The 26,061-nt window shown below is 43.0% G+C and overlaps 1 protein-coding gene and 1 long non-coding RNA gene across 2 annotated transcripts; both read left to right on the top strand.

Annotated features, from left to right (window-relative positions):
• Positions 1-1,954: 1,954 nt before the first annotated feature.
• On the top strand, positions 1,955-2,313 carry LOC121989965. The gene is made up of 3 exons (XR_006114380.1): positions 1,955-2,033; positions 2,125-2,190; positions 2,272-2,313. It is a non-coding gene; the product is annotated as an uncharacterized LOC121989965 (long non-coding RNA).
• A 3-nt stretch (positions 2,314-2,316) lies between these two features.
• Positions 2,317-25,847, top strand: LOC121990807 (putative D-cysteine desulfhydrase 1, mitochondrial; the record flags this gene model as incomplete). Its single annotated transcript, XM_042544872.1, has 6 exons — positions 2,317-2,466; positions 2,538-2,648; positions 3,192-3,283; positions 24,758-24,850; positions 25,420-25,477; positions 25,572-25,847. Coding segments are annotated over 6 exons (636 nt in total), but the record flags the coding sequence as incomplete, so codon positions are not given.
• Between the last annotated feature and the right edge of the window lie 214 nt (positions 25,848-26,061).

The raw sequence follows: 26,061 nt of genomic DNA, 5'->3' as shown, positions 1-26,061 counted from the left end.
AGCAGATCTGGATCGATCCACCGATCGATCCGGTGAGTCCCCGCGAACAGAACCCCTTTGGATCGATCCGTGGATCGGTCCAGAGGTCCCAATCGATCAGTGGATCGATTGGGACGCTGCTGCTTCGCGCGATAAGCGCTGGATCGATCCGTGGATCGATCCAGAAGTTTTTCCAGAGCACAGAGGCGCTCTGGATCGATCCGTGGATCGATCCAAAGCCTCCCCGATCGATTGGGAACATTCCAATCGATCGGGATTCGACCGTTAGCGTCGATTTAAGCCGCAGGCGTTCATTTCCTTCGGTAGAACTTCACCGATTCACTTCAGATACTCTCCAGCACATCCATAGCTCTCTCCAAGCTCCAGATCGCCAGTTCTTGAAGATTCTTGGAGGCTTTTCAAGTCAAGAGGCGGATCTATTGCAAGAGGAAGAAGTTAGGGTTAGAGTTTTTATTGCACTTCTTGTAAGCTTTTGCTTAACTTGTATTTCCCTTTCTTCTTCTTGTATTGATAGTGTTGTAGGGCTTCTCCGCCCTTGGTAGTAACCATAAAGGAGAGTTTTATTTAGTGGAGGGTGTGTGCGTAGGTGTGGATCCTTGGACTAGTCACCTCTTGTGAGGTGGATACCAAGTAAACCAACCGTGTTAGCGTTGTGTGAGTTGTTTCTGTATTTTCCGCTGCACATCTTCGAAGAAACAAGCAACGCCGAACAACGAACACGCGACGAGCTATTCACCCCCCCTCTAGCTACTTTTGGTCCTAACAGTTGGTTTCTGAAGACCAACACCAAAGTATTTTTTAAATTATTTTGTTATTTTTATTAATAAAATTAACTTTATTAATTTTATTATTCTTTTATAATTAGATATTAAAACTCCAAGATATAAAAAATAGAAAAAAATATTTTTGATGTTTTATTAATTTTATTTTATATTTTTGAATTTTTTAAATAAAAAATAAAAAAAGTTTAGAGTGTTTAAATTAATTTTAGAGGGAAATAAGAGAGGAAAATTAGGAGAGTGGAAAGACAAAGGATTAATTAAATGTTGGAGGTGAGAGAGAGAGAGAGGAGGGGGGGGGGGGGGGGGGGGGTTGAAGGTATAAAATTGAAATCAAGTATAGCTTTTGGGAAGAATGATGCATCTTTTGGTTAAAATTAAATTTAAAGTGCATCCCTTATGAATTTGCCGTGGTTAGTATAATTCACTAAACTAAATCAATCTAACTTTATCAAAAATATTTATAAAAAATTTAAATTAAATTAATAAAAAAATATTTAAATTTAAATTTAAATTTAAATTATTTTAAAATAATAAAAAAAATTATGACTATTAGACATAAAAGTCTAATAATTTTGAAAATTTTAATATAAAATATTGTGTGTTTTTATCGAGTTGAATTTAAAAATTAATTTACTTTAATATATTATCATAATTATACAGTAAGTATTAGAGTAAAAGATAATACCACCTATTTAATTAGATATATACATATAGATTAAGGAGAGTATTTTATTTTAATACAATAGTCTATATAAAAAGATCATTTCAATCATGGCATATGTTTAGAATGACTGATTCGATTTAATCTTTTATTAATCATCAAGATAAATAAAAAAATATACATGACGATAAATATATAAGTTTAATTGGGTCTTTCATTTAAAAAAAATTACCCTTATCCGCGTGGCCAGTACAACGTTCTATATGGAGAGGTCCGAGAAACTTAAATAATTACCAACTCTGCGTGGTGCTACACTCGAAGAGAATAACTAAAAAAACCAGCGCGAAGGAAGAGTGGAATTTCAAGCAGAGAAATGAGCTCACCCGTACGCTACCTACGCTGCCGTCTCCTCCGCTGACTCCACCGTCGCCCCTGCTCGAGGAAGCACCTTGATCAGATCCACGATGGATGGTGGCGACGCGAGGTCTGCAGTTCACATGGGCGGGTTCCTCTCGAGGAGGCGCTACGACCCCCCTTCTTGGGCATCGCATCTCCGACCACTCCCCTCCCACACATTTTCTCTCGGCCACGTACTTCATTCCGCCCTTCTATATCTCCCGCATTATCATCCTTCCTTTTATGAGGTTGCCATTCAACTGGTATTGTTTGGTTTTTCTTTAGCTTCCAACTCCCATCCACAGATGGAATCTCCCTCATTTGTCTGATGGCGTGGAAGTCTGGATAAAGGTAACATTTGTTACCATTCATCGATTTTCCTTGTGGATGCCATTAGTTTTGTAATACTGACAGAAAGTTTGGGTCTTGCAGCGTGATGATCTTTCAGGAATGCAACTCGGAGGCAACAAGGTGAGAACACTGGAGTTCTTGATGGCCGATGCCATCGAGAATGGAGCTGATTGTGTCATTACGGCGGGAGGGATCCAGAGTAATCACTGTCGTGCTACTGCTGTTGCTGCTAGATATCTAAATCTTGGTTGCTATCTGATACTACGCACTTCCAAGGTAAGTTTTCTCAAGCGTTTAAATTAATTTTTCCAGAGGAGACTATGGATCTCAAAAACTAAACTTTGCAGGCTCTAGTGGAGAAGGATCTAGGCTTGGTTGGCAATCTCCTTGTCGAACGATTAGTTGGTGCTCATATTGATCTTGTTTCCAAGGAGGAATATGCTAAGATAGGCAGTGTGGTTAGTTCTCTTCTGCATGCAATTCTGCCTATTCGAGAGAAATTTGCACGAGCTAGCTCCCAATGGATTGTAAATGATCATGGTTAAATACTCACTTAATGACAGTGTAAACGTAAACACTTTACTGAAGGTCTAGTACTTTGACCAATCCTTTTTACCTTATAATCGCCATTTTGTTGGTGATTTTGCATGAACTTGACACATTCCAAGCCACGGAGTAACTCCACTCCAAACTTAGAATTATGCTTTTCTTGCTAATTTGAAAGGTATCAAATTAAATGATCCTTATTGTTGGATACGACTTAATTTTATTATTCTATCAGAGTAGAGTGTGGCAAACTAAACATGAACTTTCCCCCTTAGAACTCCTACTTACTAATGAAGACTTGTTTGACATGTAGATTGTTGATTAACTCGTGAAATGTACCGGTGTAGATGATTTATTATGGATGAAGTTATTGCCCTTTTCCTTCTTTCTAGTCTAGTCTTTAAATTAAAATATCAATTTATTTTTTTATTTTTTTATTTAAATGATCTTCCTAGACTCTTGCTGACTTGCTAAAGAAGAAGCTAATGAAGGAAGGGAGAAATCCATATGTTATTCCTCTTGGTGGGTCAAACTCTTTGGGGATTTGGTGAGTTCTAGCATGGAATAAACAGTTCAATTTTACTTCTTATTATCAGAACCTCTGTGGTATCTCTCTGCAAGCAAGAGAACTTCTTACATCTAAAGGCAAAGGTTTTTTGACCTGTCATAGTCAACTTTTAAGCAATTTTTTCTGTTAATTAGTGAGACGATTGATAATCATTGTGAAGATAATAACTCGTATGAAATGATCCGGGCAGTAAAGACGAAGCCCGGTCAGCAGAGAAGTCAACAACACGTGGAGAGTCAAAGTTAGGCAGAGTCAAAGCGGTCAACAACCGAGGTCGGCCGATCGGCCGACCCATCTTCCTGAGTGGTACAACAGTCACCCAAGATGACATTACGACAACTCGGCACGATGTCGAGCTTTCGACGCTCAAACAGGGATATGGGCCAGGCAATCTCCCCGCTTGGTGGTACTGCAAATGACCACCTCAAGCAGGGAATACACTCGGCGTGGTATAGACGGAGCAACTGACAGGGGCAAAGCGGATATCCCGCTCAGCCCGACCGCCCCATCACCTGAGCGATCCTCCCTCTCGACATAGTAGCCGACAAGAGGAATAGCTGGGAATATCTTCTTAGGGACCAGTGCCACCGACAGGCGGCATGGCTGGCAACCGGATTAGACAGTAAATCGTACGGAGGAAGTTTCCATTATCACATCATGAATATGCTTGGGTTATCAAGGAATGACGTCAGACACGCTTTTCTGACACGACCACTACAGGTATACTTTGAGAAGCGTACATGCCTCGGTAGGCGTGCACACGCCCTTCAGGGGTCCTATAAAAGGACCTCCAGACTTCGACAAAGGTATGAAAAATCTTCACTGTGGCTACAGTTTATACCGCGTTACTTTGCTCCATTTTCTTGCCGGAATCTGACTTGAACGTCGGAGGGTCGTAGCTGAGAACCCCTTCCCAGCTCGGTTTGTGTTTGTAGGTCCACAACAATAAGAGGTGTATGCCTGCGAAGTCTTCTACTGGTCAACGGGAGTGCCACATCTCCAGTGTCCATCGACTCAGCTCTCGGACAGGATCAATTTGGCATCGTCTGTGGGAATGCACTTGAATCCGAGCCTAGGAGATGGAAGAAGCTAGACGCCAGCATATTGTGATGCTCTCTCAAGAGGAACTCGACGCGCTCATATAGGCGTGAGCGGCCAAAATAATAGAGCAGCAACAGAAGACGCTAGCCGATCGGATGGCGCAACAAGCAACCTCAGCATCTGGGCGCCAAGCGGTGCAAGAAGACCGGGCGGAACAACTTTCCATACGTGGACAAAACAAGGGTTCGACCGACACGCAGGTGGAGGCGCCACCTGCCCCAATTTCCATCGGGCTCTGTTCTAGACGCCATCTGAAATCGCGCAAGAAAATCGGGACCGGTCTTCATTGGACGAAGCTCCCGCTCGGGACGCAAGAAAAGGTAAAGCGGCCCAAGCCGACTCATCTCCCGAGCTGATCAACCGCTAATTTTCCGAGGCAATTCTGCAGGATCCTCTACCAAGGCACTACACACCCTTGGCGATCGACGAATACAATGGGTCAACTGATCCGGATGACCACCTCAGCAAGTTCGACAACGCTGCAACCCTTCATCAATACACGTAGGGAGTTAAGTGCCGAGTTTTTCTTACAACGCTGTCCGGCTCGGTGCAGCGTTGGTTCTGAAGGTTGCCAGACAGATCGATCAGAAGCTTCAAGGACTTACGAATGACTTTCCTCTACCATTTTGTAAGTAGCCGACGTTATCAGAAGACCAGTATCAGTTTGTTTGCCATGAAGCAAGGGACGAGAGAAACCCTCCGAGCTTACATCCAGCGCTTCAACCAAGTGGCGATGCACATTCCTTCGGTCTCGTCCGAGACCATGATGAACGCCTTTATGTAGGGGCTTGTGGACAGGGACTTCTTTCAGTCGCTCGTCAGAAAGCCGCCCCGCGATTATGATCACATGCTAAAGAAAGCTAACGAGTACATCAATGTGGAGGAAGCTCAAGAAGCCAAAAAAAGGAACTGCCATCCGAGCGGAGACAGCCAAGCAACTACCAACCACCAAGAGGGCCTAGGGCCGACGGAGCACGACCGCACCCCGAGACCAGGCCACGCACGGTCCAGCATGTGGCAGCTGAGCGGCTGAAATAAAAAGGAAAGGTATCGACCCCCATGTTTTGTTCCTTTCACCAATCGGTGAGCCACAACACACGCGACTGCCAAGGGTTCGCCTCGGTTGCCAATCCAGTTCCCCAAAGCTATCGTCGCCGGTCAACATCACCTGACCGGCAACATAGGTGTCCGAGCACCGGATGACGGGAAGAAGCTAGGCAATCCCCCGAGCGGCAGCATCGTCACCAGCCGAGGAACGATGACTATCCCCAAGCCTCACGAGAGCGAGGCAGGTCGTCTGCTCGAGAGGAGGAGAATGGAAACAATGTCGCCCTAGGAGAGATCAACATCATTACTGGAGGGCCGACCAGCAGAGACTCTAACCGAGCCCATAAGACGTACGCACGACGTCTAGAAATCCACGTCATAGCTGCAACTAAGAAAGGGCGAGCGGACTAGAGATCAACTTCGGTCCCAGAGATCTAGAGGGAATCGAAGTACCGCATGAAGACACCCTCATTATCCGAGTGGTAATTGCTAACTACACAATTCACCGCATATTTATTGATACAGGGAGTTCGGTCAGCATCATCTTCAAGAAGGCGCTCGACCAATTCCAGATTGACCGGACCAAGCTGTTGCCGATGACAACTCCGCTGTACGGGTTCACCGGTAATGAGGTCCAGCCGATCGGCCAGATAAAGCTGGCCATATCCCTCGGAGAAGAGCCGCTCCGGAGAATAAGGACTACTACCTTCATTGTTGTAGACGCCCTATCTGCCTACAACGTCATATTGGGCCGACCAACCCTTAATGAGTTCCGAGCAGTCGTCTCTACATTTTGCCAAAAAAATTAAATTCCCAGTTGGAGATCGGGTCGGGGAAGTCTAGGGAGATCAGCTGGCTGCTCGACGCTGCTACGTCGAGATGGTGAAGATGGAGGCTCGGTCCGTCCGGAAGGCCCCTCGAATTGAGGTAAACACCATAGCCGAGAAGCCTCTAAGCTTGGTTTACGAAGAAAAGGAGGAAGTGCAGATACATCCTTGCCGACCGGAGGCAATGACTTTCATAGCATCTGATCTGGGAGTCGATCAGAAAGCCGAGCTGATCAGCTGCCTCCAATAGAATCATGATGTCTTCGCATGGTCAACGCATGAGCTACCCAACATCTCCCCTAATGTCGCGCAGCATGAATTTCATGTCCGAGCGGATGCCCGACCAGTAAAGCAAAGAAAGAGGGATTTCAGTACTGAGCATAATCAAATTATCCGGGCGGAGGTCGAGAAGCTGCTGGAAGCCGATCACATACGGGAGGTTCAGTTCCCTAGCTGGCTAGCAAACGTATTACTCGTCTCCAAGTCGAACAACAAGTGGAGGATCTGCATCGACTTTCGGGACCTGAACAAAGCGTGCCCGAAAAGACTTCTATCCTCTACCTAAAATCGATCAGATGGTGGACTCGACCGCTGGGTGTGAGCTGATATGCATGCTGGATGCATACCAGGGATACCACCAAGTGCCGCTTGCCCGGGAGGATCAGGAGAAGGTGAGCTTCATCACGGCGGACGACACCTATTACTACAATGTAATGCCGTTCGGCTTGAAGAACGTCGGGGCAACGTACCAACGGCTCATGAACAAAGTGTTCCAGAAGTAGATCAGACAGAATATGGAGGTATACGTTGATGACATACTTATTAAATCCCTCCGAGCTGCTGACCTCTGCGCAGACATCAAAGAAACCTACCGAACACTCCGAGCATACGAGATCAAGCTAAACCCGGGCAAGTGTCTATTCGGTGCGAAGAGCGGAAAATTTCTAGGCTATATAGTTACCGAGCGGGGTATCGAGGCGAACCCTAGCAAAGTAAAAGAACTACAAGATATGCCACCTCCAAGGAATTTAAAGGAAGTTCAGCGCCTCACTGGTCGGATAACGGCTTTATCCCGATTCATCTCTAAAACGGTCGACCAGAGTCTACCTTTCTTCAAGATCTTGCGTCGAGCCACCAAGTTCCAGTGGGACGAGGAGTGCGATCGGGCATTCGAAAAAATGAAGGCCTATCTCAATTCACTGCCGGTATTGGCCAAGCCGGTCGTCGGAGAGCCCCTTAGGATCTATTTGTCCTCGACCAAGCACGCGGTCGGCTCGACCCTTGTAAGGCCAAATGGCGGAGAGTAGCCGATGTATTTCTTGAGCCATATTTTAAAAGACGCTGAATCCCGGTACACTGGTCTCGAGAAACTTGCTTTTGCACTGGCACTCGTCGCTAGGAGTCTCCGCTCGTACTTCCTCGTGCACATGATCATAGTAATGACCAACAACCTTCTGGGGAGAGTCCTCCTCAATCCAGAAGCGTCCGGGTAGCTGATCAAGTGGACAACGGAGCTCAGCGAATTTGACATCCAATATCAGCCCCGAACGACCATTAAGGTGCAATCCTTGGTAGAATTCATCACTGAGGTGCAGACACTGGAACCAGAGGCCGCTTGGAAGATATACGTGGACGGATCGTCCACTCGGCAAGGAAGTGGAGTTGGGGTGCTACTAATCTCCCCCTAAGAAGAGCGAATGCATCTATCCGTTCTGCTAGAGTACCGGGCAACCAACAACGAAGCCGAGTATGAGGCGCTCATAGCTGGCTTGCAAGCTGCTCGGCACGCCGGAGGTACCAAGGTTTTGATTCACTCAGATTCCCAATTGGCCGCACAACAACTTACTGGGGCCTTCGAGATCAGCAACTTGAGGCTCAGACTTTACACCGAGGCCTTTGAGAAGCTGAAGGCTAACTTCCGGGAGGTGGTTATACAGAAGATACCCCGGGTGGAAAACCAAGCGGCGGACGAGCTGGCAAAGCTTGCCAGCTCCATATCGCCAGTCATCGTTTAGCAGCCGATCGAGCAGGTCTCCCTGGTGACACTCATCGACCGAATGGAGGGACTCACCTTTCCGAGTGATTGGAGGACCTCGCTGATAGAGTTTCTGTAATTTGGAGTGACGCCTCCCAAGCGGGAAGAGTCCCATCTGCTGAGAAGAAGGGCGAGTCGATTTACGCTGATCGGAGATCAACTATACAAGAAAGTTTTCTCCCGACCACTGCTTAAGTGCGTCGGGCTTGAGGACAACGACTACATACTGAAAGAAGTGCACCAAGGGTCTTGCGGAGGGCATCTGGGCGACCGCTCACTGGCACGGAAGATCCTGTTGGCAGGATACTTTTGGCCGACCATCCAGGAAGATGTCGCTCGGATAGTGACATCATGTCTATCTTGCCAGAGGTACCATAACTCCTCTCACTGGCCTACGGAAGAGATGAAGGAGTCCACGGTGTCCTGGCCGTTCGATCAGTGGGGAATGAACATCGTAGGACTGTTCCCAATGGCAACCGGACAATGGAAATTCCTGCTTGTGGTAGTCGACTACTTCTCCAAGTGGGTCAAGGCTGAGCCGATGGCAAGGATAACTGAGCAGATGGTCAAAAAGTTCATTTGGTAGCACATCATCTGTCGGTTCGGCATCCCGCGTCGGCTCATCTCGGACAACGGAAGGCAGTTCGTCGGCCAGCGACTCAAAGAATGGTGAAAAGGGTACGGTATCCAGTAGGCCTTCACCTCCGTAGCATACCCCTAGAGCAACGGACAAGATGAAGTCGCCAATCGGGAGATCTTACGGATCCTTCGAGTTCGCACGACTCCAAAAGAGGGAACAAGAGTAACTCCGTTCCACTTGGTGTATGGAGGAGAAGCAGTCATCCCGGTCGAAGTGGGGGTGGAGTCTGATCGGGTGCAGCAATACGATGAGGACAATGCCGAGCGGAGACACCTGGAGCTTGACTTGGTGGACGAGGCATGTGCTAGGGCCGCTGTGCGGTTGACATCCTACAGACAAAGGATGCGTCAGAACTATAATCGATGAGTGCTACCCAGATCCTTTTAGGTAGGCGATCTCGTATGGAAGAAGGTGAAGCCGGTCGACGATGTCACCAAGCTGGATGCTCCTTGGGTCAGATCTTTCAAAGTCGTGGAGAAGCTCCGCTCGGGTGCTTATTACCTGGAGGACGAGGACGGATGGCGGCTCGAATGCCCTTGGGGTGCGAACCATCTCCAGCCGTACCGAGTCGGCTGAAAGGTGCGCTGATGTAATTAATGCGGTGTCTCCTATGTTCCTGCACCTTTCAATTGCAGGATTGAATCAAAAGCAAAGGTTATCAAAGTTACTTCCAAACGGCAAGCTTGAAGTCGAAGATCGTCGAGCGGCGATGTTAAACCCCAGGGTTGGAGCGGTGACCATAAATACCCCGCGTTGAAGACCGTCGAGCGACGACGTTAAACCCCAGGGTCGGAGTGACAACCATAAATATCCCGCGCTGAAGACCGTCGAGTGGCGACGTTAAACCCAGGGTCGAAGCAGCGACCATAAATACTTCGCATGGAAGACCGCCGAGCGGCTATTAAAATCCCAAGGGTCAATTCGATCTTAAACATACACCTTCAAGCAAGGTGGACAACTATTGAACCTGCCAAAGGCGGAAGGGCGACCCGAACCCTCATGCATGGTGTTCGTCCGACCTCTCTAGTAATAAACGTCGACCAAAAGAATCAGGCTTAACTAAAGAAAAAGTTGGCACCGAGATAAAAAGGCATCACATTAAAGAAAAAAAAGCCCCACCGAGTGACACGCATACATATATAACCTCAAAAAGATTCATACCTGTAGTCGAAGCCCTCCCACAAGAACACTCCTCACTCCAAGTATTTGAAGATATCATCAGGGATAGTGGTGAGGAGCTCCGCATGGTCCATGACAGGAATGGCATAGGCTTCGGGAAGGTGACCCTTGCCTTTGAGATAAGTGACAGTGGCAATGAGAGACAGATCGAAGGCACGAACAAGTCGCTCATAGGCTTTCTTAACAAACTCATCCGAGCGGATGTGGTTTTGCTTCAGAACGGCAAATCGGCTCGGTTCGGCCTCTTGATATTCCTTTAAGGCAGCACGTGAGGCCTCTAGCGTGTCCTGGAAGGTCTTCAATTCCTCCCGAAGAGCAGTAACATCCGCCGAGCGGCTAGTCTTCTCAGCGGTTAGCAGGTCCGCCAACTCCTTGACTCTTTGCTCCAAGGCTCGGGCCTCCACGTTCTTCGCCTCCAGGTCGGCGATGAACCTATTCTTTCTGGTGGTGACCAGATCGATCTTCTGGTCATACGACTTGACCTGGGCCTCGAGCCAACCCACCATAGTCTGCAGACCGGAGGAGTTCCTCCGCTCATCCTCCAATAACTTTTGGGTCTTAGCCAGGTTCGCCTGCAGCTCGGCATATGTGGGACCCTAAGAAGGAGCTCCACCAGAAATTTTGAGCTTTTTAAGCTCCTCCTCCAACATCGCTAGGCGGTTGCTTACCGCCACTCTCTCCACCCAGTACTGCAGCCAAGCAGGGAAATGTCAGAGATTGAGCGACTGTAAAGCTAAAATAAGTCGGGGTGTATAAAACTTACCCCTGTGGCGTAGGATAGATGACTATTGCCAAGCAGCCCCGGGGGCATGGTCGTAACTTGAGCTCGAGCTTCCTTCCAAATCTTGGCCAACGACCCCTAGATAACTATTTGATGTTCAGGAGAAGTCGGCTGATCGGCGACCGCCAGAAGCTCCTCTGTCGGAAGGTGCAAAGTCGCCTTTATTGATCGTCGACCGCTTTGGGTTGACGGAGCAGATACCGCCGGACTGAAGGAGGGGCCAGTCGGAGTAGAGCGGATCACTGATCGAAGAATCTTCTTGTGAGAGGGGGACAAGACACTAATCGGCTGAACGACGACCGGATCAAATGGGAGGTCGCACTGCAAAGGCGTCCGATTGGAGGATATGACCTCCATGGTATCAGGAGCGACTGGAGGAACACCCGTCTCCTCAGACACTCACACCGCCGATGTGGCCGAACGGGTGGGTGTGTCCATTCGGTCTCATTTGCGCCTGTTTAGGGGAACTCCATTACCAGAGGACTCGGTTCCCTCATGCAGAATGACAGGCTGCGCGCCAGTTGGAGCAGGCTCTCTCGCAGCCTCAGTAGTGGTGGTCCGCACGACGGATTCTTCAACAATAGTTTGAGCCTCTTCGCCCTTGCCCTTGTGAGAGCTGACCGGTGTGAGCCCGAGCCTCTCCATCTCCTTAGCAGCAGCTGCCTCAGCCTCGGCAACCTTAAGTTTCAGTAGGCCGAGTGCCACCTACTTCATCATTGTGTTAGCTGCAGGAAAAAGGATTGAAAATCAGTTAGACCCAAAGGAAAAAGCCTAAGGGAATTTCTCACCTATGCCACCTGGGAGATATGTTCGGGTCGTACTCAACTCGAACATATATAACACACCCTTCGGTAACAACTTGTTGTTGTCGAGCTTCAGGTCGGCTAGCAGCTTGGCCACATGGAGGTACTCTGGCTAGATCTTGTATCTCTTCAGCTCGGGAGGAGTTGGAAGTCCGACCTACCACTTGGTTCGGAAAGGCGACAACTCGGGGAGTCTTATGTAAAAGAAGTAGTCTTTCTAATATTTATTGGAGGTGGGCATCTTAGCAAAGAAGACTAGGCCGATCCGAGATTGGAAGAGATAGGTGCCCAGCTTGGATTGCTTGGGGTAATAGAAATAATGGAATATCTGGGGCCTAAGAGGAATGTTGTGGACTGTGAACAGTACCACAACATCGCACAGAAGGCGGGAAGAGTTGGGGACAAGCTGGGTGAGCGGAAGATGAAAAAAGTTGCAGACTTCGATAATAAACGGATGGATGGGGAACCGTAGACCGACCACGAATTGGTCACAAAAAAATAAAATTGTGCCGCGCGGTGGGTTATGTGGCCGGTCAGAAGGCGAGGCCAAAACTATTTCATAATCAGAAGGGATGTCAAAGGCATCAACCAGGCTCGCTGCATCATTTGCGTCGAACTGAGTCTCTATGGTGGTGTACCATGGGCCGGGAGCAAGGTCGGCTGGCTGCGAGGGACTGGCCATCGTTGGAAAACAAAGGCGGAAGGTTCAACCAAGGAAATTGCTGGAAAAAGCAGAAAGCAGGATCGACAGAAAGTTGGTTCACCAAGCAAAACGATGCAGCAGGAGAAGGAGGAGCTTACAGAACAGGGATTGTCGGAACACGGAGATGCAAAGTTGCCGGACCACCACAAGCACACGAAGACGCCAAAGCTCGCGGAGGATGAAAGCGATGCCACAAGAGCCGCCTCTTAGATTTATAAGGATGGGTTCGACCAAGGAGAGCTGTCCGATCTAGGTCGCAGAGGTCGAGGCGCGCATTCAACTGTCGAATTCAAACCGCCTCATGTCCCATTGGACTTGACGCCTCGACCGTATGATGACGGCAACCGTGCCATGTGGCGCCCATTGGACTTGCGAGCCATTACTCGGCGTGGTCGCGTGCTCAGCTTTGATGACGGTGATTTGCACGACGACCGAAGAGATTCAGATGGCGTCAGCTTTGACCACCCGAAGACCAGGACGTGGAGCGACAAGTCCCCACAAGTGCTGGCACATGCTTCGCCGAGTAGCTGGCGTGCGCTTCGCCGAGCGGCTTGCTGTAGCCGACCGGAGCTCTTTGTGCATCACCGTCGACCGGCCAGCGGAGCATTAAACTAATTTTTCCAGTCAGTTGGACTTACAACCTCCTTCGACTAGACTTGAGGGGGAGGCATGTGTGATCCAGGCAGTAAAGGCGAAGCCCGGTCAGCAGAGAAGTCAATGACACGTGGAGAGTCAAAGTCAGACAGAGTCAAGGTGGTCAACAACCGGGGTCGGCTGATCGGCCGACCCATCTTCTCGAGCGGTATAACAGTCACCCAAGACGACATTACGACAGCTCGGCGTGACGTCGATCTTCCGACGCACAAACAGGGATATGGGCCAGGTAGTCTCCTCGCTCGGCGGTACTGCAAATGACCACCTCAAGCAGGGAACACACTCGGTGTGGTATAGACGGAGCAACCGACCAGGGGCAAAGCGGATATCCCACTCGGCCCGATCACCCCATCACCCGAGCGGTCTTCCCGCTCAGCATAGTAGCCGACAAGAGGAGTAGCTGGGAATTGTTGGTTAAACCTAGGAAAACGTACCGGTTCCACTGTACAAAAATTTTTGTACAAGTGTCGAACCTTTCCTTAAATAACCTATTGTGTTCTTTAGAAGTTAAATTAGGAATCGCAGACGGAACTTAACATCATTGATTCCAAATTTAACTTATCTGTTCTTAATGGTTTAGATTTGAATCGCAAGCGGAACTTAACACTATTGATTCAAATCTACCTAGATTATTAATTTCATAAATATTAATTTCCAAAATTGGCTTCCAGGACTACATGACGAGGCACATGACCTTCTTAGATATGGGAGCAACCACTACCGCCTAGGCAAAGCCTTTTAAGGAAAGCTAATATTTATTTCCTTAAATAACTATAGGTTAACCGAAAAGAACAGTTGAATCACAAATTCGAAAAAGAAGAAAACACAAAATCGAAAAATAAATTTGATTAAACTAGATCTAATTGCCTCTTGTATTTAGAATTCATACAAAGGAAAATAACTAGTATGATGCGGAAGAAAAATACTAGTTATACCTTCTCTTTGTAAACTAATGACCTCGATATCTTCTGTCGTATTCCTCGCCTCGCCTTGGACGTCGTGTGGGCGACGATCCTCCAAGATGAACACCACCCAAAAGAGTCCTTCCTCTTCCTCTAGAATTCGACCACCACCACCACCAAGGAGAAGAGAGCAAAGGGAAAAGGAGAAAGAAGAGGGCCGGCCACCAAGAGATCATCCAAGCAAAAGAATAAGAGTTGTATCTCATGAAGCCCCCTCACCCCTTCTTTTATATTACTTGCCTAAGGCAAATAAGGAAAAATATTTTACAAAAAATAAAATCATCCAAGAGTTTTTCCTTTTTTATTTTTCCTTTTCTTTCCTCTTGATTGAATCAATCATCAATCAATGGTTGAGATCAATCCTATTTGGTTTAGGATTAAACTTGGCCGGTCCCTTGCTTGGGCACCAAGCAAGGTGGCCGACCACCATGTTTTAGGAAAGGAATAATAATTTTTTAAAAATTTTACAAGAGAAAAACTCTTATAAAATTTTACAAGCTCTCTTTCCTAAAATAGGAGTTAAAAAAGGAAAGTTTCTAAAAATTAAAACCATGTTTTAAATTTAAAAACTCTCTTATAAAATTTTCTTTTTAACATGATGATAGAAAATTTTAATTTTAAAACTTATCTCCCTTTTTTTCTAAACCATGAGGATGGTTAAAAAGGAAAGTTTTAAAACTTTTAAAACTCTCTATTAAAACATGTGGCCTAATTCAAATAAGGAAAGTTTTAAAAATTAAAATCTCTCTTTTAAAACTTATAGTTTTTTACAAAGAGAAGATTTTAAAAAATTCAAAACACCCCTCCTATTTGAATTAATCTTGGTCGGCCCCTACAAGCTTGGTCACCAAGCTATAGGGCCGACCCCTATAAGAGGATGTGGCCGGCCATTGCTTGGTCACCAAGCAATGGTCCGACCCCCTTCTTGGACACCAAGAAGAGCCTTACATTTGGATGGACTTGAGGCTGTAATGAGGCTACGACAGGGACCTAGAGGAGAAATTGGTTTTGACCTTCCGATGAGCTTGAGTATCCCGTGTTCGCCCCGAACACACAACTCAAGTTCATCGATAATAACTCATTCCACTAGAGAGTTATTACCGCACTACCGCACCAATCCCAAATTACATTATGGGCTCCTTCTTATCATGAGTGTGTTAGTCTCCCTGTGTTTAAGATTACGAATGTTCACTAATTAAGTAAGTTACTAACAACTCACTTAATTAATATCTAGCTCCAAGAGTAGTACCACTCAACTTTATTGTCATGTCGGACTAGGTCCACCTGCAGGGTTTAACATGACAATCCTTATGAGCGCCTCTTGGGGACATTCTCAACCTAGATAACTAAGACACATATTCCTTCTATAATCAACAACACACACTATAAGTAATATCATTTCCTAACTTATCGGGCATATTGATTTATCGAGCTAAACCTCACCCTTTGATAAGTCAAAGAAATAAATATTAAATATATGTGCTTGTTATTATATTAGGATTAAGAGCACACACTTCCATAATAACTAAGGTCTAGTTCTTTTACTAAGTCAGTATAAAAAGAACATACCTAAATGATCCTATTCAATACACTTAAAGTGTATCAGTGTAATTTATTAGTCAAGATAAACTAATACTTAATTACACTACGACTATTCTGATGGCTTGTTCCTTTCCATTTTAGTCGCGAGCAACTGTTTATAATTTATAGAGAACTGACAACATGATCTTCTGAGTGTGACACCACACTCCATGTTATCTACTATATAAATTAATTGAACAAATACATATAACAAATAAATGCAAATATTGACCAATATGATTCTTTTATTTCAACAAATAAATGTTTACAAAAGCTAGGCTTTTAGTATGCACTCTAACAATCTCCCACTTATACTAAAAGTCTAAGCTGTCATATCTGTTGCCTTACATCTGATTCTCATCCCCTCCACATGCCGATCAAAAGCTTTCGCCGGAAGGGCCTTTGTGAAAAGATCTGCCAGGTTATCTTCTGATGCAATCTTGGCGACGACAACTTCTCATCGCTTGACGATGTCTCGTAACAGGTGGTACTTGCGCTCTATATGTTCACTTGCTTTATGGGCTCGTGGTTCCTTCGAGTTTGCAACTGCACCGCTATTATCACAATAAATTGTGATGATCTTGGGCAAACCAGGAATCACATTTAAATCCATTAAAAAGTTCCTGAGCCATACAGCTTCTTTGGCTGCCTCAGAGGCTGCCACATACTCTGCTTCCATGGTTGAGTCTGAGACGCATTTCTGCTTAACACTCCTCCATGCAATGGCTCCACCTCCTAGAGTAAACACATAGCCTGACGTAGACTTACTATTGTCCCTATCTGATTGGAAATCTGAATCCGTGTAACCCACAGGGAGCAAATTGTCTGCTTGGTAGACTAGCATATAATCTCTAGTCCTTCTCAGGTACTTTAATATATGCTTTACCGCAGTCCAATGTCCTTGTCCAGGGTTACTCTGATATCTGCTAACCATTCCCACGGCAAAACAGATATCAGGTCTCGTACACAGCATTGCATACATAAGGCTTCCTACAGCCGAGGCATAAGGAACTGCCTTCATGTCCTCTATCTCCTTTGATGTCTTCGGAGACATCTCTTTAGATAAAGCTACTCCATGCCTAAAAGGTAAGAAACTTTTCTTGGAGTTTTGCATGCTAAAACGAGCAAGGATCGTATCTATATATAAAGCTTGGGATAGACACAACATTCTTTTCTTGCGATCCCTTATAACTTTGATCCCAAGAATGTGTGCACATTCTTCTAAATCCTTCATATCAAATTGTTTGGACAACCATACCCTTACGCCCGATAATACCTTGACATTGTTGCCAATTAACAAAATATAATCTACGTATAGTACAAGAAATACCACCACGTTTCCGTTACACTTCTTGTATACACAAGACTCATCCGGACACTGAATAAATCCATATGACTGGATTACTTCATTAAACCGGATGTTCCAAGATCTTGAAGCTTGCTTCAGTCCATAAATGGACCGATTGAGCTTACACACTAGATGCTCTTTGCCCTTTTCAATGAACCCTTCTGGTTGCTTCATATGGATGTTTTCTTCAAGACTTCCGTTAAGGAAAGATATCTTGACATCCATTTGCCAAATCTCATAATCCATATGAGCAGCAATGGATAAGAGTATTCGGATAGACTTAAGCATGGCTACCGGCGAAAAAGTCTCCTCATAATAGATTCTCTCTTTCTGAGTATACCCTTTCGCAACAAGTCTTGCTTTGAAGGTTTCTACCTTCCCATCTGTCCCTCTTTTCCTTTTGTAGATCCACTTGCATCCAACGACTTTTATACTATCAGATGGTTCTACAAGCTCCCAGACCTTATTAGAGTACATAGACTCTATTTCAGAATTCATTGCCTTTTGCCAAGACACTGCATCTATATCCTGGAGTGCTTCATCATATGTCCGGGGATCAGGTTCATGTTTAACCGGGATCAAGTCCGAAGACTCTCCCAAAAACATGAATCTCTCAGGTTGCCTTACAACCCTCCCACTACGACGAGGCACCGTTTGTGGTTGTGTATCATGTGCAACACGTGTTGCAGTCTCTTGTGGTACTTCATCTTGTACTGTTGGTACTGAAGTAGACGTGTCCTCTCTAATTTCTTCTAGAACTATTTCACTCATGGGCTTATGGTTCATTACATAATCTTCTTTTAAAAATCGAGCATTGGTGCTAACAATGATCTTCTGATTTTTAGGATTATAAAACAAACCACCTTTCGTTCCCTTAGGATATCCAACAAACAGACAAACTTCAGTACGTGATTCTAACTTGTCAGTATCTCCCTTCAGCACATGTGCTGGACTACCCCATATCCAGATATGATTCAAACTAGGCTTACGCCCATTCCATAATTCCATGGGAGTAGAAGGAACTGTTTTAGAAGGTACCATATTCAGAATGTACACTGCTGTTTCTAAAGCATATCCCCAAAACGAATTTGGTAATTCTGAATAACTCATCATCGATCTAACCATTTCTATAAGAGTCCTATTTCTTCGTTTTGCCACACCATTCTGTTGGGGTGTACCAGGTGTAGTCAATTGGGATTGAATCTCGACTTCTGACAAGTAATTCCTAAACTCTCCAAAGAGGTATTCGCCACCACGGTCAGACCGTAGTGTCTTGATACTTTTACCAAGACGTTTCTCCACATCAGCCCTATATTCTTTGAACTTGTCAAAGCATTCAAACTTGCGGCGCATCAGATAAATATATCCGTATCTTGAATAATCGTCTATAAAAGAGACGAAGTATTCATAACCACCTCTTGCTTGGATAGACATAGGACCACATAAATCAGAATGAACCAATTCTAATGTATCTTTGGCTCTATACCCCTTAGTCTTAAAAGGTCTCTTGGTCATTTTACCTTCCAAGCAGGATTCACATGTTGGAAAGTTTTCCAACTCTAATGAACCCAATAGTCCATCGGCTACAATCCTTTGAATCCTACTTAAGTTAATATGTCCAAGCCTTAGATGCCAAAGATATGTTTGATTCATTTCCGAAGGTTCTTTTCTCTTATTAGAGTTAGAAGATGTGTTATTAATTTCCATATTTTACTTTGTGGGAGAAATTAGATTGAAAGTGTATAAATTACCAACTAATGCACCAGAACAGATAATTACCTTATGTCTCTTTATAACGACTTTGTTACTAAAGGAAACTGAATATCCATCCATATACAGTTTAGAAACTGAAATTAAATTCTTTCTAAAACTGGGTACATAAAGATAATTTTTTAAAATCAAATTTCTATTCCTATCAAAAGATAAGTAGACGTCTCCCACTACAACAGCCGCCACCTTAGTAGCATTGCCCATGTAGACGGTTATCTCTCCATCAAATAGTCGCCGGGTTTCCTAGAACCCCTGCAAAGAATTACAGACATGATCAGTGGCTCCCGTATCTACACACCAGGTGCTGGTAGATAACACCGCTAAACATGTTTCAACTACTAGAGTATGAGATATACCTTTATTGTTCTGGTTCCTACGAGGACAGTCCGCTTTCCAATGTCCAGACTGCTTGCAGATAAAGCACTTGCCCTTCGGCTTCATCATTCCAGCTATTTGTCCTGTACTCTGAGGTTTATTCACCTTCTTTGCTGAAAAGACCTATTTCTTCTTCTTCTTGCCTTTTGACTTAGAAGTAGAACCATTTTCAGCATAGTGAATCTGAGAACTGTGACGGAATATTCCTTCTGCTGCCTGTACTTCTGTCAGAAGTTCCGTTCAGGCGGAACTGCTCAAAACTTCTGGGTAGCGTTTGGAGAATTATATCGACCTGGGTTTCCCTATCGATTTCTCCTCCAAGGACTTGTATTTCATTCAGATAAGCCATCATTTTGAGGATATGATCCCTTACGGGTGTCCCCTCAGTCATGGTGACTGTCATTAGCTTCCTCATCGCCTCTTGCCTAGCAGTCCGACTCTGGTGCCCAAAGAGTTCTTTGAGATTGTTCATTATATCATAAGTTGTTGGTAAATCTTGATGCTGATGTTGCAATACATTTGACATAGATGCCAAAATGTAACACCGCACCATCTCATCAGCTTTTACCCATTTCTTATGATACTCAATCTCCTCTGGGGTAGAGTCACCTTCAGGTGCATCAGGGCAAGCCTCAGTCAGTACAAACTTATAGCTTTCAGCAGTAAGAACAATGTCCAGATTTCTTTTCCAATCAATATAGTTGGGACCAGTAAGTTTGTTCTCTTTCAGTATAATGGCTAGTGGGTTGAAAGTCATCCTAAGAATCACAAAAATAAACTTTGGTCAAGACTCTAAATTTAGAATAATATTGATTCCTCAAACAATACTATTTTAAATTAACCAACACCTCAAATCACCGTGAATATTGCATGCCACGTTAGTGTGGACGTATACAAATTCATCATTTGTAAGAGGAGGGTGTGACCCATTAATTTTATTATCTTGTCATCCTAACTTTATGACAAATAAAATTAATAGTTGGTTTCACTTTGGTCACACAAGACAATAGCAGTGACTCCGTTGGGGAGGATACTATTGAATGCGTCTAAGTGTATACCATTACTTGATACTAAGTCCATTAAATAGGATTGTGTCCCTTCAGTTGGAGAAGATCACACGCTCCTAATTAATTTCCTATAACCATCCATAAAAGGAAGTTTGATCTAGTGATCCGCAACAAACCCATCCGTTGTGGAGGGAGGCACTCAGAGGCAACACGCAGGCTTGTTGCATCACTTATAAACCAGTAATGGAGACCATGAGATTTATTAAAATCCCTCTCCCACTTAGTTATTTAAAATGAGGATTTTTAACCTATCCTAGCATACATCACATGCATATAAACATCACAGTAAATAAAAGCAATAAATTTGGAAATTAATTTTCCAATTATTATGGCCTTTTCCATCACTGTCTTCAGTATGCTCCAACCCTAGCTGCTACCATCTTGAGCCACCACCATTGGGTCGAGTTGTCGCATCCTTCTTGCTTCTTATTCCGCTGCGCCTCTAGTGCTCCAAAAGTACCACGCCTTGCAAGAATCCGATCCACGACAAAAATAAAATTTTACATATATCGATCCTATATTCCTCGAGGGAATGTACATGTATTCTAGATCGAACAAAAAATAAAATTCTAAAATTAATACAACTCTTGCTGTATTTTATACATACAATCATGCACACAAATAATGCCCTTGACATGTCCAAGGGTCCAATCACACACAATATCAATAAGCCATAATAGTTGGAGCCTGCAACCAAAGAGTTAGCACATCCTACTACTATCCTGCCTAAATTATGTATGACATGTGCATAACCTATTTGAATTCAAAAAATACACAGAGGCAAACCCTGGCTTTGATACTAATTGTTGGTTAAACCTAGGAAAACGTACCGGTTCCACTGTACAAAATTTTTTGTACAAGTGTCGAACCTTTCCTTAAATAACCTATTGTGTTCTTTAGAAGTTAAATTAGGAATCGCAGACGGAACTTAACATCACTGATTCCAAATTTAACTTATTTGTTCTTAATGGTTTAGATTTGAATCGCAAGCGGAACTTAACACTATTGATTCAAATCTACCTAGATTATTAATTCCATAAATATTAATTTCCAAAATTGGCTTCCAGGATTGCATGGTGAGGCACATGACCTTCTTGGATATGGGAGCAACCACCACCACCTAGGCAAAGCCTTTTAAGGAAAGCTAATATTTATTTCCTTAAATAACTCTAGGTTAACCGAAAAGAACAATCGAATCACAAATTCTAAAAAGAAGAAAACACAAAATCGAAAAATAAATTTGATTAAACTAGATTTAATTGCCTCTTGAATTTAGAACTCATACAAAGGAAAATAACTAGCATGATGCGGAAGAAAAATACTAGTTATACCTTCTCTTTGTAAACTAATGACCTCGAGATCTTCTGCCGTATTCCTCGCCTCGCCTTGGACGTCGTGTGGGCGACGATCCTCCAAGATGAACACCACCCAAAAGAGTCCTTCCTCTTCCTCTAGAATTCGGCCACCACCACCACCAAGGAGAAGAGAGCAAAGGGAAAAGGAGAAAGAAGAGGGTCGACCACCAAGAGATCACCTAAGCAAAAGAATAAGAGTTGTATCTCATGAAGCCCCCTCACCCCTTCTTTTATATTACTTGCCCAAGGCAAATAAGGAAAAACCTTTTACAAAAAATAAAATCATCCAAGAGTTTTTCCTTTTCCTTTTTTATTTTTCCTTTTCTTTCCTCTTGATTGAATCAATCATCAATCAATGGTTGAGATCAATCCTATTTGGTTTAGGATTAAACTTGGTCGGCCCCTTGCTTGGGCACCAAGCAAGGTGGCCGGCCACCATGTTTTAGGAAAGGAATAATAATTTTTTAAAAATTTTACAGGAGAAAAACTCTTATAAAATTTTACAAGCTCTCTTTCCTAAAGTAGGAGTTAAAAAAGGAAAGTTTCTAAAAATTAAACCATGTTTTAAATTTAAAAACTCTCTTATAAAATTTCCTTTTTAACATGATGATAGAAAATTTTAATTTTAAAACTTATCTCCCTTTTTTTCTAAACCATGAGGATGGTTAAAAAAGGAAAGTTTTAAAACTTTTAAAACTCTCTATTAAAACATGTGGCCTAATTCAAATAAGAAAAGTTTTAAAAATTAAAATTTCTCTTTTAAAACTTATAGTTTTCTACAAAGAGAAGATTTTAAAAATTCAAAACAGTACCTCTCCTATTTGAATTAATCTTGGTCGGCCCCTACAAGCTTGGTCACCAAGCTATAGGGCCGACCCCTATAAGAGGATGTGGTCGGCCATTGCTTGGTCACCAAGCAATGGTCCAACCCCCTTCTTGGACACCAAGAAGAGCCTTACATTTGGATGGACTTGAGGCTATAATGAGGTTACGACAGGGACCTAGAGGAGAAATTGGTTTTGGCCTTCCGATGAGCTTGAGTATCCCGTGTTCGCCCCGAACACACAACTCAAGTTCATCGATAATAACTCATTCCACTAGAGAGTTATTACCGCACTACCGCACTAATCCCAAATTACATTATGGGCTCCTTCTTATCATGAGTGTATTAGTCTCCCTGTGTTTAAGATTACGAATGTCCACTAATTAAGTAAGTTACTGACAACTCACTTAATTAATATCTAGCTCCAAGAGTAGTACCACTCAACTTTATTATCATGTCGGACTAGGTCCACCTATAGGGTTTAACATGGCAATCCTTTTGAGCTCCTCTTGGGGACATTCTCAACCTAGATAACTAGGACACAGATTCCTTCTATAATCAACAACTCACACTATAAGTAATATCATTTCCCAACTTATCGGGCATATTGATTTATCGAGCTAAACCTCACCCTTTGATAAGTCAAAGAAATAAATATTAAATATATATGCTTGTTATTATATTAGGATTAAGAGCACACACTTCCATAATAACTAAGGTTTAGTTCTTTTACTAAGTCAGTACAAAAAGAACATACCTAAATGATCCTATTCAATACACTTAAAGTGTATCAGTGTAATTTATTAGTCAAGATAAACTAATACTTAATTACACTACGACTATTCTGATGGCTTGTTCCTTTCCATCTTAGTCGCGAGCAACTGTTTATAATTTATAGAGAACTGACAACATGATCTTCTGAGTGTGACACCATACTCCATGTTATCTACTATATAAATTAATTGAACAAATACATTTAACAAAAAAATGCAAATATTGACCAATGTGATTCTTTTATTTCAACAAATAAATATTTACAAAAGCTAGACTTTTAGTATACACTCTAACATGAATATCTTCCTAGGGACCGGTGCCGCCGACAGGCGGCATGGTTGGCAGCCGGATCAGACAGTAAATCGTACGGAGGAAGATTCCATTATCACGTCAGGGATATGCTTGGGTTATCAAGGTATGACGTCAGACACGCTTTTTCTGACATGACCAATACATGTATGTTTTGAGAAGTGTGCACGCCTCGGTAGACGTGCATGTACCCTTCAGGAGTCCTATAAAAGGACCCCCAGATTTCGACAAAGATATGAAAAATCTTCACCGTGGTTACAGTTTATACCGCGTTACTCTGCTCCATTTTCTTGCCGAAATCTGACTTGAGCGTCGGAGGGCCATCGCCGGGAACCCCTTCTCGGCTCAGTTTGTGTTTGCAGGTCCACAACAGCGAGAGGTGTACGCCTGCGAAGTCTTCTACTGGTCAGCGGTAGCACCACATCCCGAGTGTCTATCGACTCAGCTCTCGGACAGAATCATGAAACATCATATTTGCCAAATCAAAAATTTGTGTGGGTGAAGCTAAAAGAAACATTATTTATGTTTATTTTGTATATTGAATTTTTGTTCGTTATTTAACACAAATTAACAATAGTGTAATCAAAAGGATGTTGTCCAGTTAGGTTATAGTGTTTCATTCGACCACAAATATAAACGGTCTACAATAATAATCTCGTAAATATGAGTTGGTAGAATAAACTAGATCATGGCCTAGTCTTTAATTTTATCCTTTTTAAACTTTAAACTTAGTTTATGTGCATTTGTTCTTAGAATGCTAGGCTAGTGTTGGGTTTATAAAAGAGATCCTACCCTCCTTGTTTTTAAAAATGATCATGTCAACTGAACTTGATCGAAACCACTTCAAAATCAGTTTTAGATTGTTACATTACCAACATAACTGGTGATGTGGACTTTTACCACTTGACATCTTAAAGGAAATCAAAAAGGGAAAATGTAAATTCAAAAGGAGACATATCAAGATCAGCCCTTGACAGTATTTGTAGCTATTGTTCCATTATTCCAATTCCAAATTATATTTGAAAGTTGAAACCTTGCTTTTCCTAAATACATTGTTTGTGGCTATTCTATGTATTCAAACAATTCATGTTCACTTGATTGTTGTTTATTTCTTCAGCAGCACTAACTATAGCTAAATTAGGTTTCTACATTTATGGGAAATCAGGAGTCACAATACACCTTGCATTTGCAGTCAGTCCACCTTTATAGACCAGTATTTAGTGAGAAATTGTTCCAACATTTTGCTTGATTTATTTAATTGCTCAATATATTTCTAAATTGCTTTGAGAATTGATCACTGACAGCTGACAAATAATTAGGGGCTATATTGAAGCAATAAGTGAGATTGAGCAGCAAATTCAAAGCAATTGTGGTGTACCTCAATTTGATGACATTGTTGTTGCATGTGGCAGGTGTTTTTCTTGCCCTGTGAGAGATTATAATTATTTATGCAACATTGTTTGGAATTTCTTTTAAAGTTTCTGCTTTTTGGATGCCATACTCTTTTCATGGACTTGACAATATTATCCACCATAGTGGAAAACATACTAGTAAAATGATGACTGGACATCAACAGCCTTATTTTGAGGTTTGTTCGGCTTGTACCTTAAGCCAATACACCTTTTGTTCCTGGAGTTGTTTCTATGTGTTCAATGTGGTTTATTCATCTTTGTTCTCTGTGATTTTGTTTGTTCACAATGACCTTGCTTTCCTGGTGCAGTTAAAGGTTTGGTGCATTCATATTGATATTTGTTGTAGTCTAAGTCAATATCAATTTGCATATTGTGTGGATAACTGCAATCATATATTTCCCATTTGGGAGTATTTTGCAGTGTTATACACTGCCTGTCTTGTTACTATATATCAGTCAAATTTTACTTTGTTATCTGTTACATTTTATGGATAATTACAATGCATATTTTTGTACTTGGATATGTGATTTTATTCTTAAGTTATACAATTTTTACTTCCAACCTTTTAGTGGTGGAACAATGGCTGGACTTTCTCTGGGATCAAAACTGAGTAACTTGAAGGCAAAAGTATGCCTTGTTCTCCTAATTTTTAAATCTCATTTTTTTTAATAATGGTTCACTAGCTTTTATGTTTCTGATAAACTCACACTTTGTGAACCAGGTTCATGCATTTTCTGTATGGGACGATCCCAATTATTTCTACAACTTTGTTCAAGGTCTGATTGATGGTCTTGGAGCTCGTTCTGATGCACATGATTTAGTTGAAATTCAGGATGAGTTTAAGGTTTCTTGATCAACAATTCATTTTGTTGATGAACTGTTTTTATTATCTCAATATTAATATTCAATGCTTTCTTGATAGCAACTTGAAGCTATGACTTATATAGTTGTAAGTCATAATTATGACATTTGGAAACTTATCCTAACATATTCTATAGGAAAATTTATGTGCATTACTTGTGTGCATCTTATATTATCAGTTAGAACTGAATGCATGCCTCAATTGGGTCATTGTAATAGAACACCATTTTGATTGGTACAATATAATCTAGACTGAACAAATACAATTTGTAAAACCCAAACTAATTGATTTGACAAAATAGTACTTAAGAGTGTTCAAGAGAACTATGTTGCGATAATAGTTGGGCCCA

This window comes from Zingiber officinale, chromosome 6B (assembly GCF_018446385.1).
Source record: "Zingiber officinale cultivar Zhangliang chromosome 6B, Zo_v1.1, whole genome shotgun sequence".
NCBI classification, from domain to species: domain Eukaryota; kingdom Viridiplantae; phylum Streptophyta; class Magnoliopsida; order Zingiberales; family Zingiberaceae; genus Zingiber; species Zingiber officinale.
This window is presented reverse-complemented; position numbering and strand designations above follow the sequence as displayed.